Here is a 20,817-nt window from a genome sequence, read left to right on the forward strand (position 1 = left end):
AATTTTAAATTAAAAAATTTTACTCTTAAAAGTATTTAGTTATAAATTCAATTATTGTCACCAACCACCGGATTACTAAATTGCAAATTAACCATGAAATGGAAAAAAAGCCTGACCTTAAGGTGTAATTTGACATCCAAACTATTATATGCGGTCAAAATATTTTCAAAATGATGTTAGTAAAAGACAATCTTTTCTAAAAGATTTAACAATTAAATGTCTCTTTAAAAACAAAAACTATTTGAATAGTTAAAGTTATAGTTCAAACAAAAGAAATTGTCGTCTGATGAAAAAGAAAGTCGTCTGATGAAAAAGAAAGTCATCTGATGAAAAAGAAAGTCGTCTGATGAAAAAGAAAGTTGTCTGATGAAAAAGAAAGCCGTCTGATGAAAAAGAAAGCCGTCTGATGAAAAAGAAAGTTGTCTGATGAAAAAGAAAGTTGTCTGATGAAAAAGAGAGCCGTCTGATGAAAAAGAAAGTTGTCTGATGAAAAAGAAAGTCGTCTAATGAAAAAGAAAGTCGTCTGATGAAAAATGAATTTTAATCAAAACTACAAGTTACCACATAGTTAAAGTTGTTTAAAAAACCTTTTATTAACATAAAAATCTTTTAACATGAAAATTTTTTAACATGAAAATCATTTTGAACAAAAAAAAAAAAAAAAGAGTCTGATTTGTGATTTTAAATGTTTCGCATTGATGCAAATACCCTTTAAAATCTCTAATACAAACTTTGTTGCTAGATTTGAAAGTAACCCAAGTATTTTTCAAATTGGAAGTTTAACACTTGAAGAAACTCTAGTTTTATAAGTCTTATAATGGTATCAAATTTTTATTTCAAATTAAACATGGTATATATTAATTGTAATTTCAATAAAGTGTGTCTATTGTTCAGCTTACCATTATTAAATTATTTTAACACAAAATGTTGCTTTGATAATTAACTGCAATAAAAATATCCGTTATTTTTTTACAACCTCAAGAATAATTAATTAATTTATGTTCTTCTAAATATTCGACTTTCAATTGAAATCTATCATTATATAACCTTTTACTTGATTTTGATAAAACCAATTTTATGATCATGTTTAACAAAAAATCAGTAACTTAATAATTTGATTTATGAATCTATTATATATAAACAATAATATATAAGATATGCTGGATCATCAGGAAGAGTTACTAAATCTCAAAAAAATTCGATTTATAGAAAAAAACATTTTACAGGAAGTTATAAATTATTATAACTAAAATTAAAAATAAAAAAAATTTTTAATTACTATCTTTTTTTGGTTAACGGAAAGTTACAGAAAGTAATTATTAAATAAATTTCTTTGGAATGGGGATAGTTTAATTTGGTCATTTGTTTTTATAATTTTTAAGAGGTATTTATTTCCATGTCTACATTTAGAAATTAATTCATATTTTTTATTTAATAAATTTTCCTGATTTAAATGAGTAATTATTTCAAATTTTTCTTGCAAATATTGCATACATTTTTTGGAAATGTTATTATAGGCAGGGGCAGATTTTAGAATAGACCATTGTAAATTAAATATTTTCTTTTTTCTTTTAAATCTCAAATATATTTTGACAGCAAAGTCTCTTTTGAATATTTTTTGTGTTTAAACAATTGCTTGTGGTTAGCATAATTTTTTTTCCATTTCCCCTCAGTTAAGGCAATATATTGTTAATCAGGGTTATTTTGTGAGGAAACAATGCACTTGTAAATTTCATTTTTCGAAAGGCATTTTCCATTTAGAGGGCAATCTATTTTTTGTTTACAGTTACAATAATCAGTGTTTTTTTCTTTTATATGTTCATTTTTATTAATTAACGCGTAGTTGTGGCCTTTTATAATTCTTTTTAAATTTTTTGTACAACTATAACTTACTTTAATGGTATTTCTGTTAAAAATCTTATGTAATTTATAAGAGGGAAGAAAATGTTTGTCTATTAATTTTAGAAAAATTTTACCTATATTTGTTGAAACATTTTTGCTGTACAGGGGGTTGAACCAAATTATGTTTCTATTTCTATTAGGCTTTTTAGCAATATTCTTTTCAAATTTTAGCTCGAAATTTTGAAAGCCACTTTTTTTAAGAGCATCTTCATAAACGCATTTAGAGGAGTTATTATTAAATATTTTCATTAGAAGAGTTTTGGTTTAGCCTATTGTTAATTGAAATTGGAATTTGTTTTAGAATTTGAGAGGGATGGTTCAAATTCACATTATTATACAATAATTCGTCATTAGGCTTTTTGTAGGGCTTATTGGAACTTTCTGAGAGGTTAAATGTGACATCAAGAAAATTCACTATTTTTAAATTTATGTTTATTTCAATTTGGAAGCCAATGTTTTTAAAAACTTTAATAATATCTTTTCTAATTTTATCAAGTTGTGGCCCTGATTTTTTATGCATTATTATTAAAACGTCGTCGCGATTAAGATCTAATTGATTAATTTGGATTATTTTAGCTAGGGTATTTAAAATATATAAACCTACAAATTCGCAAATTTCTGCTCTGTCGTAACTTCCCATTGTTACATCAAAGCATTTGTGCGTGGTTTTTTTCTTCCACGTTTCCTTATTAAAGTTTTTCTGCAGTGCCTAATTATAAGGATAGTGCCCTCAGTAATTTCTAAAAGGTATTTTCCAAATTCTATTGTTTTATCTAAAATTTCTGCTGTAATTGAGGGGTAAAAATTAATAATCAAATTGTATAAATGTGCAATCATTTTTATTGTTAATTTTAGAAAACCAATCCATAACATCAGTGGTATTTTTCCACTGATGTAAACCTAATTTTTTCCGAATATAGTTATTATTTTGACTAGTTTTATTTTGTTAACGTGCCCTAATTCACTTTTTGAAGAAACTAGCAGCCTACAAGGGAGTTTATTTTGAAAATTTGGTTTGTGATCTTTTGGTGAAACAAACGTTTGCGCTGGTGCACCTGATTCAATTCTCGCATCTAAATTAATTTTTTTGGCAATGTTTTGAGCTTCCAAATTAATGGCATTTTCCAAGTTTTTTGGTGCTTTTTGATAATTATTAGAAATATTATCGCGCAGTATTTTTTGATGCTTCTGGAGTAATTTGGTAAATGCTGCTTATTTTGTCAGCAAAAATTAAAATATTTTTCAATTTTAGGGTTCAATTTTATATTATTAACGTCTAGTTTTAATTCTTTTGAAATTCATTATTTAAGTTTTGTAATTTTATAGTTAAATTAATTAAAACTATAAAATATAGTTAATTTAAAATTAAAATTTGCCTCTGCCTATTATAACATTTTCAAAAAATGTATGCTATGTTTCCAAGAAAAATTTGCAATAATTATTCATTTAAATCAGGAAAATTTATTAAATAAAAAATCTGAATTAATTTCTAAATGTAGACATGGAAATAAATACCTCTTAAAAAATCATAAAAACAAATGACCAAATTAAACTATCCCCATTCCAAAGAAGTTTATTTAATAATTACTTTCTATAACTTCCCGTTAACCAAAAAAATATAGTAACTAAAAAATCTTTATATTTTTACTTTTAGTTTATTTTTATAATAATTTATAACTTCCTGTAAAATATTTTTTTCTATAAATTGAATTTTTTTTGAGATTTAGTAACTCTTCCTGATGATCCAGCAATGGTGAAACTTCAAGTTGAAGAAAAAAGTTAGATAAGTGTTTTTTACTAATTTATTATTGCTCTGTTCTTTAAGAAAATTGAGCACTCTATTTGTAAAATACACTAACATAATTTACATATATATATATATATATATATATATATATATAATATATATATATATATATATATATATATATATATATATATATATATATATATATATATATATATATATACATATGTATAAAATATATATATATATATTTTTTAAACATCTTCGCTTCCAACAAGGCTGCAAGCAACCACTAATTAAAGTTGGAAAATACTGGAAGAGAAAAGATAAAGATTGTAGAGCAAGATAATGATTGATGGACGACTTAAAGGATTGCAAATTATATGAATCAGGAAAACAAGATGAAGGAAGCGAATTCTAAAGAGCTGATGTTCGAGGAAAAAAACTAGACAAATAGGCGTTTTTGGAGCACATAGGAACAGTCACAGAAAAAGGATGAGACTTAATTGAATGACGAGTAACACGAGAATGAATTTTAGTAGATGGCACAAGAGATGCTAGCTCTTTAGAGCAGTGCCCATTATAGTATTTGTAGAAAAGAGACAGAGAAGCAACATTACGGCAATGTCATAATGGTTGGAGGTTGGCTGCAAGAGCAGGTCCAACTATGTTTACAATGTGTTTTTGCACCTTGTCTAAAAGAGAAAAGACATCGTTAGAAGATCTGCCCCAGATATGGCAACAGTGATCTAATAAATCTAATAATTAATCTAGTTTTCTTTACCTCCCACATTAGCACTTTAACATTATCTCCTATTTTCATGCTTTCCTGACTCATACAGTTGACATCTTTTTAAACCTTCTACCAACTACTTTCTTGTTCTTTAAATCAATTCTTTGCCTTCTGTTAAATTTTAACTTAGTTAGTGACTGCTTGTAGACATTTTGGGAGTGTAATTATTTAAAGTGTATATACATATATATATATATATATATATATATATATATATATATATATATATATATATATATATATATATATATATATATATATATATAATATGTATATATATATATATATATATTATGTATATGTATATATGTATGCACTTATATCAAGATTTAAACAAAAATTCAACTTACCTATTCCTTACTAACCTAACAACCTTTCTTACAATATCTAGAGCGCGACGATTATTCTATAAACAAGTTTTTTAAATATTATTTGTTAAACGGTTACGAATAATTGTTTGTTTTCATTTTAATCGTTGAACAATTACTGAACAAATAATATTGTTCAACATATAAACGTTTAACAAATATTTGTTAAAAAAATATATTTATTTCCGCTTATGAATAAAATAATCATTCAGCGAATAAGCAGTAGCGAATATACTCATTAAAAAAATAAGACACCAAATTTAGTTAGTATATTGGTCACTTGCTTAGGTATACCTACAACATTTTTCAGATTTAAATATGTCACATCACTGAAGGCAGTGTTTAATAAAGTTTTTTATATATTTTTTTAAATTTTTATTGTTATCCTGTGATTTAACTGCTTATTACAGACAATCTGATGGCTATATTATCAACTTTTCATAATAATTGAAATAAATTTTGAAAAAAAACAACAATGAAAAAAAACTTTTATTATATATAAGAAAGTATATTTTTTGTACATATTTTCTTATTTTTTTTTTGCTATCTTCATAGATCGGCCAGGTGATATTTTCCATCTCCTTTAAGTTTTCTTTCATGAAAACCATTATTTCAATATTAAAAAGGTTATTTCTTTTTGATAGAAAATTTCTAGCAGTTGAAAATACTTGTTCCGAGGTAGCTGATGATGCAGCAATGCACAAGATTATTCTTACTAGTCTGCTGAGATAAGGAAACCTTGTGATGCTGGTCTTCCAATATTCAATGATATCTGCGTTGTTGTTTGCAACTCCTTTATCAACATAACGTGCTCGCATTTGGCATTGGAAAGCATGTGAGCATGTTATGTTGAGCCAAAAGCTGTTGGAAAATTTTTCTCAGTGTTTTTTTTTTTTTTTTGTCCATATAGCTTTTTCACAGCACCAGTTGAAGCTACTTAATTGGGCGAATTATTATTTTTCGTTCTTTGGTTAGAGTTTTCAATGCATGTAGGACTTTTGCCATCATCTCCTTGACGCATATCAAGTGTAACTTGAATAGCAGTATCTGTGATATTTTCGTAACTTTTCTCATCGAGTGCAAAAATGATTGATCCCTTTTGTCTTAGATCAAGAATATGTCATTGAATACTCAGGTACTTAATGAACACAATCAGGAAAATGTTGTTGAAATCCTGCTATTAGAACTTGAGTTATATTTGTGACACATGTAAGCGAACTTAGTTTTCCAATTTTAGTTAATTTTGTTTTAAGACTATAGATTTTCAGTATTACCAAGTTGATTGTCGGGTCTTTGACAGAGCTTAAAACTTGTGAAATTTTATCTATTGTATCAAGACATTCAATAATACCTTTAATGATATTAGCTTCTTCAACAGTGGGCATCTAACCTTCAATTTTAGTTGACGTCTCTGCCATAATAGCCAAGCACCTTTTTAAATTGATAATGGATTTTAACTGTCTCAGGTCAGAATTCCAACGAGTTGGTACTTTCTGGATAAGTCTAGTTCTTGGTTGCTTATGCTCAATAGCAATTTTCCTCAAAATATTCGTACCCTTAAAAGAATGACTGAAGTGCCCAACTAATTTGTTTAGCTTTAGTGAAATTTCTAACCACTTAGGAACATTAGCGAGAGCTAATGTTCCTGAGTGACTATCTGAGTTATTAACCACTATCCTGTGTGGCAATTAAATGTATCTGATGATCAGCATGCCAAAGATTGTTGTTGATAACTTTGCTGATGCGCATAGCTTTCATAACATTTGAACCTCTATCAGTTGTTGCCCATATATATGTTTTTTTCTCCAAATTCAAGCCTTTTATTAAATAATCTAGTTTTTCTGCAATATTTTTCGCATTATGTGCATCAGGAAATCGATCAAGTTTAACAAGAAGTTGTTTAAGTTGATAACGATTTGTAATAAAATGAAGAGTGAGAGATTGGAAAGCAAGATTATTACAAGAAGTCAAGATATCAATATTAAAGGCACATCAATAGTAATATCAGTAGTAAACAGTCTTCTCATTGTCAATAATTTTATTCACATGATCACTAATAAATTTATATAATTTAGGAATTCTGTCCTGAAGTTTTAGACGCTTTAGCATTTCTCAATTTACCAGATGATATTAAAAATTGAGGGTATGACTCAGGAGTGACAACAAGACAAGCTCATTTGGGAGTACTGATGAAATCGGTTTCTTAAGAGTTATTATCATCAATAACTAGAGACTTTTTCGCAATCTGTTGGGCATAACTAAGTTTTTTATATTCCAAAAAGACATGCCAGTGCTGTCCTTTTAGATGATTAATAAGACCTGAAGTAGTACTGGCTTTAGAAACAAGTTCCTTTTCGCGCACATTACATGAGTAGTATGAGTAGTATCAGCCCTTTCAAAGAAATCCTAAACACAAGAATTTCTGAGCATTTTATAAAGAAAGACAGCTTGCACCTGAAAAAAATATTTAAATGTTTGATCTAAATTAACAGTTGTAAATGAAAGGAAATTCCTTTAGAATATCATTAGTGTAAACAGATAAAATTTGTTGGGAAAAAAATACCTGTGTCAAAAATCGGCACGGGTAATAGCTAATATTTAAACATATATAATAAGTAAAGTAATAAATTATATAAATAATTAGAGCGAAAGATAAAATAATTACTAGTTTAAAAAGGTATTTTTGCTTGTGATTGCCCTGGGTAACCCTACTAAATTTGATTTATTTAAAGGAATAAATTGAATAAAAAAATTTACCAGTAAAGCTATCTTGCTAATGATTAATTTAATTTAAAAATTTCGTTTATATAATTATTACATGATATAATATATAATAAGCGAGTAAACATTACTTATTAATTACAAACAAACTAATAAGTAATGTTTTCTTACTTATATAAAGTAACAGTAAAAAATTGTGATAATTACAACAAATTGTGATTAAATTCATAATTAAAAGATAAATAACAATAAATAATATAACAATTATATTATAATATTATGAAAAGTACCAGAAATGAAAAAAATTTTTTTTTCCGTTTATAAACTTAGGCATAAAAAGGGACACATAACTCTTAAATGTTTAATTAAAACGAGTTGTATCTTTTATGTCTTAAATGTTTAATTAAAACGAGTTGTATCTTTTATGTCTTAAATGTTTAATTAAAACAAGTTGTATCTTTTATGTCTTAAATGTTTAATTAAAACGAGTTGTATCTTTTATGTCTTAAATGTTTAATTAAAACGAGTTGTATCTTTTATGTCTTAAATGTTTAATTAAAACGAGTTGTATTTTTTATGTCTTAAATGTTTAATTAAAACGAGTTGTATTTTTTATGTCTTAAATGTTTAATTAAAACGAGTTGTATTTTTTATGTCTTAAATGTTTAATTAAAACGAGTTGTATCTTTTATGTCTTAAATGTTTAATTAAAACGAGTTGTATCTTTTATGTCTTAAATGTTTAATTAAAACGAGTTGTATTTTTTATGTCTTAAATGTTTAATTAAAACGAGTTGTATCTTTTATGTCTTAAATGTTTAATTAAAACGATTTGTATCTTTTATGTCTTAAATGTTTAATTAAAACGAGTTGTATCTTTTATGTCTTAAATGTTTAATTAAAACGAGTTGTATCTTTTATGTCTTAAATGTTTAATTAAAACGAGTTGTATTTTTTATGTCTTAAATGTTTAATTAAAATGAGTTGTATCTTTTATGTCTTAAATGTTTAATTAAAACGAGTTGTATTTTTTATGTCTTAAATGATGTCATGATGTCTTGTATGTCTTAAAATTTTTTTAAAAGACTTGAATAATTGCTCTGTCTCCTTTTTATATGCTGCTTTTCTAACACTTGTACTTCTATTTTAGCAGTTATACTTTTTTCTTTTAATCTTGATGCATTTTCCTGCTAAAATATCTCCACCAGCATATGAAGGTGGCAGCTTCGTAAATGGATCGTGACCTGCAGGTTGTTGGTATAATTTGACTCCGTAATTAACTGGTATAGTATAAATCATAATAACGATAAATTTATTTAACATTTTCAAATATTAAAAGATAAAATATATAAAAGTAAAACTTAATAATATACTCATAAATCACAAATTATTTTTATTTTATACCGTAAAATCGCCTAAGCTCGGTCAAGCTTTGAACATTTATTTATCACGCATAAATAAAAAAATTTCAATTTTTTTTCCTGAAACACACAGAAAATTATATTGATAATTGATATTGTAAAAATAAAAAATGAAAAATATAAATTAGTACTTAATATTTAGTTTAAAACAAAAATAACAAAAATACTTTGACCGAACTTTTAATACCATCTCATATGTTTGACCACTATATAAATACTAATAACGTATTACAAACTTAATGCCACAAATAATGAAAACTAATATTTAAATGTTGTTTTACTGTAAAATTATGATATAAATTGAGGTGATACCAGTAACTAAGGAGGGCGTTTCTGTTAATTGTAAAATATATTTTACAATTAACAGAAAAACACTAAATTGCTTTAAATGAGCTTTGTATGTTTATTGGCAATTCTTGCACGTATCGTTGACCGTAGTAGAACAGCAAGATCCATGCAAACAATCATCACAGGATTCGCAACGCATCCACAATTGTCTTTGAGCTGTAGTTTTATCTCAAAAAAGATGTCACAAGCTTGATGTTTTTTAGAACTTAAAGAACTGTCAGTTAATTTTGAAATTATGAATATTACTGCTAATTGTCTCTTTTGTTGTTTATTCGTGAATGACTGAAGTTAGACTATTTTAAAATTTCACTAATTTAAATAAAGAAAAGTAGTTAATTTTCAAAAATTATTAATTTTTTTATGTAAATATAATTAATTTGGTGATTTTTAATAATACTAAGATTAATTATAATCATTTATTTTAATAATTTGCTTATTTAGATTTTAATAGTATGCATTTTTTCAAACTGTTGTTTTGCTAAAGATTTATTTCAGCAGGTTGCATATAAACATATTTTTTTCTAGGTTCATATTTACAAACTAAGTACAAATGTTATTTGAGAAAAAAAAATTTGCAAAATTTGAGTTTTCCGTATTTTTTTTAAATTTTTTCCTAAATGACCGAAGTTACGTGGTGACCGAACTTAGGTGATTTTAGGGTATTCATTTAACAAATAATATTCATTTAACAAATAAAATTCACTTAACATTATATTCTATAAACAAATAATATTAGCTGTCATGACCCATAAAATACGGGTCTTAGTCCACACCAACCTTTTCAATACTTATTCCTTATTTCAATATTTTTTAGTGAGTGGTAGCAAAATAACTAATATATATTTAGATTTATTAAAATTGAATATAACATTTTGCGATGAAAATTAATACTAGGTTAAAAATTAAAGCCTTATAATAATAAGTCACTTTAAATCTCCAACCAAATACATTCGGGCAAATGACATCTTCTTTTTAAAAATTTGTTTGAGTATTAGAAATAGGTAAAAAACAAATTTTTTTTAAGATTTAAAATTTAATTCGATTAGTGAATATATAGGTGATTCCATGCGGGGTTTGATTTGATGTTAAAACTTCTGATTCGTAGGGCCTTTTTGCTTGTTTACTCACGTCTGTGTCAACTAGACAAGAAAATACATATAGAAAAACTATACTTATTGTCTACTTTTTAAAGTTATAAAAACAAAAATTTTCTATGATAATTAACTTTAAAAAACTTTAAACGTTTTGGTAGACATTGCTATTTATCAAAAGATTGGACATTAGTACCAGTCTAAATAATATTTAGAATACCCACTTGAAATGTGTTAATTAATTACCATCGGTATAATAAGTTTCAAAAAACATGAGATGGCTTAAAAATGTGGAATAAAGGACTTACCATGATCCCTATAATAATGGTCAGTTCTATTCCACACCAACCATTTTAATAATTTCGCTTTTAAAAATCTTTGTTTTGAGTTAACAAATAATGTTAAATGGTTATTATTTATTAAACAAATATAGGTTTACAGATATATTTGTACCCTGTGAATAATTTAAACGATTAGTTTTTCAAATATTCTTTAACGAATAATTTAATTGAATATTCTTTAACAAATATTTGTACATTGATATATGATAAACAAATAATCGTCGCACTCTAATAATTATAATAAAATTTATAATAATAAGTTAAATATTCATTAGGATGGTGTCACTAATACAGAAGTCTGATCAAAGGAGTTACTCCAAAATGTAATTAGTTTAGGAAGAAATTTATAATAAAAAAAAATTATAAAATATATTTATATTAGTCAAAAGTAATTTTTGGATTTTAAGATTAGTAACCATATTTATATTTCTCATATTTTTCATATACTTCTCTCAAAAAATATTTGCTTGATTTCTTATGTTCAGTTTGGTTAATAACTAACCTTAAATAACTGATAAAGAATATAAATTAAGTATACAATTGTGTATAGTATACAATTGTGAGAAAACTTTTGCTTTATATTTAGTTTTAGTTTTTTCTGAAAGATAAGAAATATTTTTAATTTTTTGGACTTTTTATAACCTTTTTTTTTAAAACTTTATAAATTTTCTACTTCTTACAACCTATTATTTATAGGTATTTACCTTAAAACAACCCTGTGACCATGTTTTAAATGCATCTTCTTGACCACAAAGTTCATCTCCTTCTCCAATTGGGTAAATCTCTTTACCACCAAGAGTTTTTATTAGGTTATTGATAGACTTAGCAAATGCACAAAAATTCGGATAAGCTTTTGAACCAAGACCAAACACAGAAAAACTAAATTAATCAAAAAGAAATACTAAACATGGTGACATGACAACATGCTTATATATGTAAATATGTATATATGTATATATGTATATATGTATATATGTATATATGTATATATGTATATATGTATATATGTATATATGTATATATGTATATATGTATATATGTATATATGTATATATGTATATATGTATATATGTATATATGTATATATGTATATATGTATATATGTATATATGTATATATGTATATATGTATATATGTATATATGTATATATGTATATATGTATATATGTATATATGTATATATGTATATATGTATATATGTATATATGTATATATGTATATATATATATATATATATATATATATATATATATATATATATATATATATATATATATATATATATATATATATATATATATATATATATATATATATATATATATATATATATATATATATATATATATATATATATATATATATATATATATATATATATATATATATATATATATATATATATATATATATATATATATATATATATATATATATATATATATATATATATATATATGTATATATATATATATATATATATATATGTATATATATATATATATATATATATATATATATATATATATATATATATATATATATATATATATATATATATATATATATATATATATATATATATATATATATATATATATATATATATATATATATATATATATATATATATATATATATATATATATATATATACAGTACTGTGAATAAGTTTTAGACCACTTACATTTTTTCAATAAAACCTGGAGAATTCTTCTCTAATATTTAAGTTTGTAGTTCTAAATTATAAACTTATTAAAACACATGCATTTCACACAAAATATGGAACAATTACAAAATTTTTTATGTCAAACTTCATAAAAAACTCATAATATTTACTCTTAATATGTCCTCCCTTTGCCTCAATCCCAGCCAATATTCGCCTGGGAATAGATTCATACAAGTTACTTATAAAATCCTGGGGTATGTTGTGCCATTCTCTTTGAAGTACTTCAAAACATTCTTCAGCATTTCAGGGAGCATGTTTGACCTTCTTTCTGTCCAGGTAATCCCAAATATGCTCAATTATATATTCATAACTGGACTCTGGGGAGGCCAGGTAATCAATTCCAGTACTCCTTCTTTTGCCATTTCATTTAAATAATTTTTTGGCACTTGGGAACAATGTTTTGGTTCATTGTCCTGCTGCAGAATAAAATTATGACCTATTAGTCTCATCCCCGATGAGTCGCCCCCCTATTTTGATCAAATCACCTACTTCAGATGAAGATAAACAGCCCCAAATTTGTAAAGAGCCTCCTCTGTGTTTAATGGTAGGGTTTAAACACTCAGGCTGATAGGCTTCTTCAATTCTTTTTCAAACATATTGGCATTCTTTTGTTCCAAAAATTTCGAATTCGGACTCATCGGTGTACAGAACCCAATTAAAAATTTCCTGGGCCCAATCTTTGTGTTGTTTTGCATATTTAAGTCGCTTTTCTTTATTGCCACATGTAATAATGGTTTTCGAATTGCAACACACCCTCTTAATCCCAATTTAAGTAGGTGCTGTCGAATAAAAGAAGAGCTGACACTTTTTCCAGTTGCTGTGTTAATGTCTTTTGCCAGCTCAGTTGATGCTTTTTTTTGTATTTCTTAAAGATAGGGTTTTTAAATATTTATTGCCATCTTTTGTTAGCTTAGGAGGTTTATTTTTCTTTCAATCTTCAAGGGAGCCAGTTTCATTCACATTCTTGGAATATCCTGTTTTTGATGTAGTTGTTATGACACATCATTTTAATAAATAAACAAACAAATCCCTCATGTTTCCTCATCAATTATGTTTATTTATTCAAAATAATATATTCTTTCAACTTTTCTTATATATTATTAAACTTAAGTATGCTTTAAAAAAGTTACATAGGAAAAAAATTGTCAATACGGTGTAGTGGTAGAGCGCTCGCTTCATAAGCGAGAGGTTCCCAGTTCGATTCCGACCATGTCTCTGGTAGTACCGCGCTCAACTTGGTTCTCTGCGCAGCGGCCTTGTTCGTCAAGGTTTGTGTTTTGGAGTTAAAGAGTTGAGAGAGGGTTATAACCACAAGTAGCCTCCTCATCTGTAGTGGCCTTCTTGGCCTTGGGGAGGTGAATTAAAAAAAAAAAAATTTATACAAGTGGTCTAAAACTTATTCACAGTGCTGTATATATATATATATATATATATATATATATATATATATATATATATATATATATATATATATATATATATATATATATATATATATATATATATATATATATATATATATATATATATATATATATATATATATATACACATACATACATATATATATATATATATATATATATATATATATATATATATACATATATATATATATAAATATATACAAATATATATGTATATATATATATGAAACATGTTGTCTTGTCACCATGTTTAGTATTTATATATATATATATATATATATATATATATATATATATATATATATATATATATATTATATATACATATATATATTTATGTATATATATATATATAAATATATATATATAAATATATATATATACATATATATATATATATACACAGCAAAAAACATAACGTTAAAATAACGGTTACATAACGGTAAACGAAAATTTTGGCGTTATGTTAACCGTTATGTTAACTTGAAATTATGTTGAAAAAAAAGTGTCATAACGCCTAAATCATTAGTATGATAACATATATTTGTAAATTTATTTTTAGCCGTTATGTTTAAACGTTATGTTAAACAGATTATTTTATCAGTAAAAAATAGCGCGAATCTAAAGGATCTTTGCAATTTTTGTTTGTAAGGTCTTTACTATTTTAGTTTTCTTATTTAATATTCTCAAGCATTTAAACAACATTTGGGTTGTTAATGATTAGTATTTATATTTATTTATATTATTATTATTTAGTAATTAGTAACAATAATAATAATAATAATAATAATAATAATAGTAATAATAATAATAAAAATAATAATAATGTATATATATATATATATATATATATATATATATATATATATATATATATATATATAATATACATATATATATATGTATATATATATATATGTATATATATATGTATATATATATATATATATATATATATATATATTTATATATATACATACATATAGATATTATATTTCAATTGTTAATTATATATAATAGTATTGCTAATTCAACTATTTTCTTGGTCCCTTGGAGGCTTCAAGATATTGGGAGTTCACTGTATTTGTATGTTGCTTAATAATGTTCTTTACTACTATTTATTTAATACTTACTATTTGTTATATATTACTATTCTTAAAATTAATTTTATTTTATATTGCAAGTGTTAAATAATGTTAAATATACTATTTGTATAATTTAAGTTTTCTAAGTAATAATAACTGCAATAATTAATAGTTCAAAATGATAAAGGCTATTGTTGTCAAGTATCTTGGTGAAAGAAAAATTGTTCTTGCTAGTAATAGTAATATTGCAGACTTTTTAACTAATGGTAAGCTTATTTTTTAATCCACATTCTTTGTTTATTTAATCTTCATTTTTTTATATGAATCTTCAAGTTCTTCACAGTTCATAATATTCAAAATATTACATATGCCAAAAACAATAGTTGAGCTATTTGATTTAAAATTATACTTTTATAACTTCTAAGAAGTTTGGTGACAGTGATATAAGTGGCATCATGTGGAATGGATGTGAAGTCGATTCTGAAACATTTGTTGCCATTTTAAATGAACAAAATCTGGAAGTGGAAGTTGTAGCAAAAAATAATAAGTTCAGCACTTTTGTTCAAAGTTTAAAGGGATTTTCTCCTTTATCTTGTTCTAATTGTAGTTTTCAAACAAGTAAACAATATGTAATGATATCACATCTTAAATAACATGGTGAGGAAGGTTCAGTTGTATGTGAAAACTGTTTTTCAAAATTTAAAAGTGTTAAAGGTTTTTAACTTCACAATAAAAACTGTTTTGCTCCTTTTGATACTGAAATTGAAGTAATTAATAATAATATTGATTTTAATATCGAAAAACCGGACGATTTTCAATTTTTGAATGAAAATAGAAAAGATCAACTTGCTGCATTATCTCTTCATTTGCGAGGAAAATATCGATGCTCTGAAAATGTGGTCAACATTATTTTTTCAAACTTGCAAAATATTTTTAATAATAAACCACAAAACGAAGAGATTTCTACAATTTGTAAACAACTATCAACAGAATATTTTAGAACAAGATTTTTTCAAACTGCTTTTAAAATGCCACAAATTCAGTTAGTATCCAAAAATAGTTTACATGGATGTTTTATTCCATTTAAAGAAATACTTCAGTTTATTTTTACATCAAATGAATATGATAAGTTTCTCGAGTATTCTTCAGAAATATCTATCTCATTGTATTCAGATGATTTAGGTGTAACTAATACAATAGACAAATCTAGAGGAAAACACAAGTTGTGGGTTTTATATTTTCAGTCGTTAAACATTCCGCAATGCTGTTTAAGTAAATCTTTCTCAATATTCCCTTTAGCAATAACTGGTTCTAAATCTGTTAAGGCAAAAAGCTTTATGAAATCTCTTCTTCTTGACTTGGTACAATCTCTAAATGAACTATCATTGATTGATTCCTCAACTTTAACTAATGCTAAAGGTAAAAAATTCATTGTAAAGTTAAAACACTTTATTGGCGATTCATTAACTTGCAATGCAATTGCTGGTTTTAAAGAAGGTTTTAGCAAGAAAGTTATGAGGTGCTGTAGAGTGTGTAATTCGACCAGGTCAGAAATGTTAGTTTATAATAAACATTCTCAGTGTAAAGTAAGGAGTTTAGAGGAATACAAGAAAAGAGTCAAAGAACTAGATAATCCTAGTCTTCCCAGAGTTGAACGTTTAAAATGGTCAAAACTATTTGGCATTCAATCTAACAGTATTTTATCTGAAATTAAGGAATTTGATGTGACAAAGCAAGTTCTTTTTGATCCAATGCATGATTTGTTAGAAGGTGTAATACCTTTGCAGATAGAACTTTACTTGAATCATGGGGTTTTGAAAGGTTTTTTTACAATAGATAGCTTGAACGATTTTGTGAAACTGTTTCAATACCCAAAAGACAGTGAAAAACCACCTGTAATAGTTGATTTGGTTATTAAGGGGAAATTTGGCAGTGCTCAAGTTCTTTCTATTTGTCGTATTTTACCAATTTTTTTAAGAAGTATCACTATTGATTGTCATTTCTTATGTCTTATTAAGCTGCTGCATATTCTTCAAATGTGTCTCTCTCCAGTTACCACTGAGGCTTACTTCATCTCTTTAGAAGAAGCAATTGCAGCCCATCATACTCTACCACATGTGTATGGCTTTTGAGAGGAAACACCAAGTAATAAAAAATATTAGGCATTTTAACTTCAAAAATATACCTTATAGTGCTATGAAGAGTATGGTTTTAAACACTGTTGCATCTTTTTATAATTCATTTGGAGAAATTAATAATGGAGTTCTTTGTGATTTAAATCAAGTTACTTTAAAAAAAAATATTGTTACCTGCATCCGGATTAATGGTATTAAATATTGTCCTGAATCGTCTTTATGGTTTCATGATGGTTTTCAATCTTCTGCTTATATTATTAAAGAAATACAAGTAAAAGGAGAAAAAACAGCATTCATTACCTCACAGTTTCAGTGTCTTACTTACAATGTGTTACGAGGTTTTTTTACTGCTGTTGAGGACTACACAGTTCCTTTTAAAACTATTGCAGCTGAAGGCTTAGCTTTTCCTTGGCTAGCATTTTATTTTAAAGAAGGGGATATTTTCTATGTTGTACCCCCATCATTGCCAGTTCTTATCATATAGTTGCATTGAAAGAAAACTAATTTTATACAAAGTTTATATTATTTGCAATAAATATGGTTGCTTTAGTCTAATTTGTTTTATTTATTTTGTCAACTTTTAGTGGTGTACACTGGAATTTTAGATGTTTGAGTTTTGACACTTACAGGCATTGTGCAAACTCCAAACTTTTGTATGTTAATGTTTATATCAAAAAAGAATGTTTTGCAAAGAGTTAAGGTGATTGGAGCTTGGGTACAAAAAAACCCTAATTTTTGGTCCCACCCAGCCCTTAATGTGGGAGCAACGAGTTTATAAAATATATTCTCTTCACTATTTTTATCTAAATTCATATTCATCAACAAATTTCAAGTTTCATGCAATAATCTCTTAGTGTTTAGTTTTTATGACCCTGCAATGTTTACAGCCCCATCAAATTGAGGGGGTTTAAAACTTTATATGGTCATAGTTTTTGAAAAATAAGTGACTATTTTTGAAATTTGAAATTTGTTGATGAACACTATTTTTAGATAAAAATAGTAAAAAAAAAAATTTTATTAACTTGTTGCTCCCACATTATGGCCAGATGGGCCCAAAAATTAAGGTTTTTTTGTTCCCAAGCTCCAATCACCCCAATTCTTTGCAAAACATTATTTTTTGATATAAGCATAAACATACAAAAGTTTGGAGTTTGCACTATGCCTGTAAGTGTCAAAACTCAAACATCTAAAAATCCAGTGTACACCACTGTCTTTAGTAGTTGTAAATGTTTTATTCTGTCAATTTTCACAAGATAAAACTAAATGTTTTTTAATTTTCCTTTTATGTTTTCAATATTGACATTAATAATAAATTTTTAGATTAACAGAATCCCTTTTGATGGTGAAATTAAACAAACTCTCATTGATTTTTTTCCACCTCACATAAAACTATTTCTGAGCAGCAAGTTTTCTATTGAAGATAAGGTGATATCTAGAGAGCTTATGTCTTGTTTATTAGCTTTTTGTTCTTCGCATGTGCCTAATCGTAATATAAAAAATAGAATATTGTTACGAAAAATATTTTTTGCAAAGTTAAAGTCTACTTGCATTTCTTTATATCCTTCTTACAGCCATATATGGGTAAGAATCGCGTCTTTGATACTATAATATTTTTTTAATTAAAATTTGTAATATTTATTATTTTAATATACTTTTTTGATCTCTTTCCTTTTCCATCGTTTTTATATTTTACTTCAGATTTTCAAATTTGCTGCTGCATACATAAATTGTTTGATTCAATTTATTTAATTTTCTAATTTTCTATTAGGATTTCTTGTTCAAAAAGTTGCCTAATAATTATCGACAAAGACAATTTAGTAAATGTCATAGTTTAAAGGTAAAGCGATTTCCTCATTTTTCTGTTGTAAATAGTTCCATCAATAATAGAGACCAAGCAGTAAATCCAATTTTGTCCGAATCAGTTGTAGATAAAGAACAGCTATTACAAGATGTTGTAGTAAGATTTTTTCTGTGTTTATTAATTTTTGTATAAAAATGATTTCTAATTCTAATATCAGAAATTATAGTCTAATTAGGTAAACTTAGATGCAAAAAATTTAGAAATATTATAATTAATATTAAGTGTCAGCTCGTTACTTTATTTTATTAAATAGCTATAAAATAAAGAATGTATATAACTTTTTCTTTCACCTAGAATGAATTTAATAAGAAAAAGCCATCGCTTTCAACACTGTCTGTTCTTAACAGACATCTTTTTAATAACAAGACTTATAGTGTATTTCCAAAAAGAGTTACATATGCTCCTGGATTAATGCTGGAAAAAGCGATTCGTTTGTACCCTATTTTTAAAGACTCATCTCTTAAGATTCAAAAGATGTTGGTTTGGATTTCTCCTGATTCGCAAACCCATACTGAAAGTTTAATGCTGCTCCAGAAATCACTTATTTCTAAGAAGACAACTGATAAGTTGTTTATGAAAGTTGATGTAAGTTTTATTTGTTTTTTTTTATTTGGTATTAAGCCAGTTCTATAAAATATAAACTTAACATTGATTCAAATCCATTTAATGTATTAATAATAGTTTGTTTTTTTTATGGTTGCATTACTTATTTTGTATTTATAATATTTTAGTGTGATTCAATACATGAATACTTAAGAGTGCCAAGCTTGTATGGTCCACAAGTTATCTATAATAAAACGGAATATGGAGTAAGGAGTCATAGAGGTGTCGAGATGGATGTTCATCCCTTGATCAGTAGATGTGAAATGGTGGTTGTTTTGATGGCTGTTTATTATTTGCTAGATTTGACATATCCTTCTTGTTTTGGGCAGCTTCTGGGTTGTTTGCAAGATATTTGCGGCTTTGGACAATTGGCTTTACTATCTAAAAAATGCATTTTTCTTTTGCAATCTTTTTACAGCAATATGAAGTATTTTTGAATTAATAAATGTTAATAAGTTAATTTCTTCAATTATTTTGTAAATAATTTTCACGATAATGAAACATAATTTAAAATAAATATATTAGGAAATTAAACTGCATAAATTTGTTTTACTTTTTAATTTAACTTTTATAAACATAAAAAATGCTCAAGGTTAGTTTGTTTGTTTATTTAGCAGTTTCTGCTATTAACCATGCGTTTCAAAAAACCTACTTTAAAATAAATAATTATAATTTGACATAACGTGTAACATAACGGATAAATACATGTTATATCAGGTTTCAAACATAACGGTAAAATACGCGTTATACAACGGGAGTTTTCCTCTCACATAACGGCTAATTGGCGTTATGTAACCGTTATGTTCAAGGCAATTTTGCTATGAAAAAACATAACGCTAAAACCGTTATGTTATTTTCATACATATTAAGTATTAAACATAACGGCAATTAACCATTATGTGCGAGGAAAACTCCTGTTATGTTTTTTAAAAATATAACGGTTTTTTTATTTACTGTGTATATGTTACTTGTAATTGCATTTTTTTTTACTTTCAAAGTTATTTAAAATAATAAGGATTAAAAGTATATTAAAATAATAAACAATAACAAAAAAAAACAATAATATGTATCAACCTAAATACAACACTCAAATTTGACAAACAATAGTCAAGCCATTTGACAAACAATGGTTAAGCCATTTGACAAACAATAGTCAAGCCATTTGACAAACAATAGCCAAGCCATTTGACAAACAATAGTCAAGCCATTTGACAAACAATAGTCAAGCCATTTGACAAACAATAGT

At 25.6% G+C, this 20,817-nt stretch overlaps 2 protein-coding genes across 2 annotated transcripts in view; one reads left to right on the forward strand and one right to left on the reverse strand.

Moving 5' to 3' along the window:
* The window catches only part of LOC101235628 (nitric oxide synthase 1), a 153,258-nt gene that overhangs the window by 47,207 nt on the left and 85,234 nt on the right, over nt 1-20,817 (reverse strand). The window contains exon 17 of the mRNA XM_065795281.1: nt 11,436-11,610. Within this exon, the coding sequence (XP_065651353.1) occupies nt 11,436-11,610 (175 nt within the window). The remainder of the gene's footprint in view (nt 1-11,435; nt 11,611-20,817) is intronic.
* On the forward strand, nt 18,266-20,046 carry LOC136078912 (uncharacterized). The gene is made up of 5 exons (XM_065794719.1): nt 18,266-18,271; nt 18,428-18,688; nt 18,876-19,064; nt 19,263-19,553; nt 19,700-20,046. Exons 1-5 carry the CDS (start codon nt 18,266-18,268, stop codon nt 20,006-20,008), a joined length of 1,056 nt encoding a protein of 351 aa, XP_065650791.1. The 3' UTR covers nt 20,009-20,046.

The sequence above is a fragment of the Hydra vulgaris genome, chromosome 04 (genome assembly GCF_038396675.1).
Source record: "Hydra vulgaris chromosome 04, alternate assembly HydraT2T_AEP".
In the NCBI taxonomy this organism is placed as follows: Eukaryota; Metazoa; Cnidaria; class Hydrozoa; order Anthoathecata; family Hydridae; genus Hydra; species Hydra vulgaris.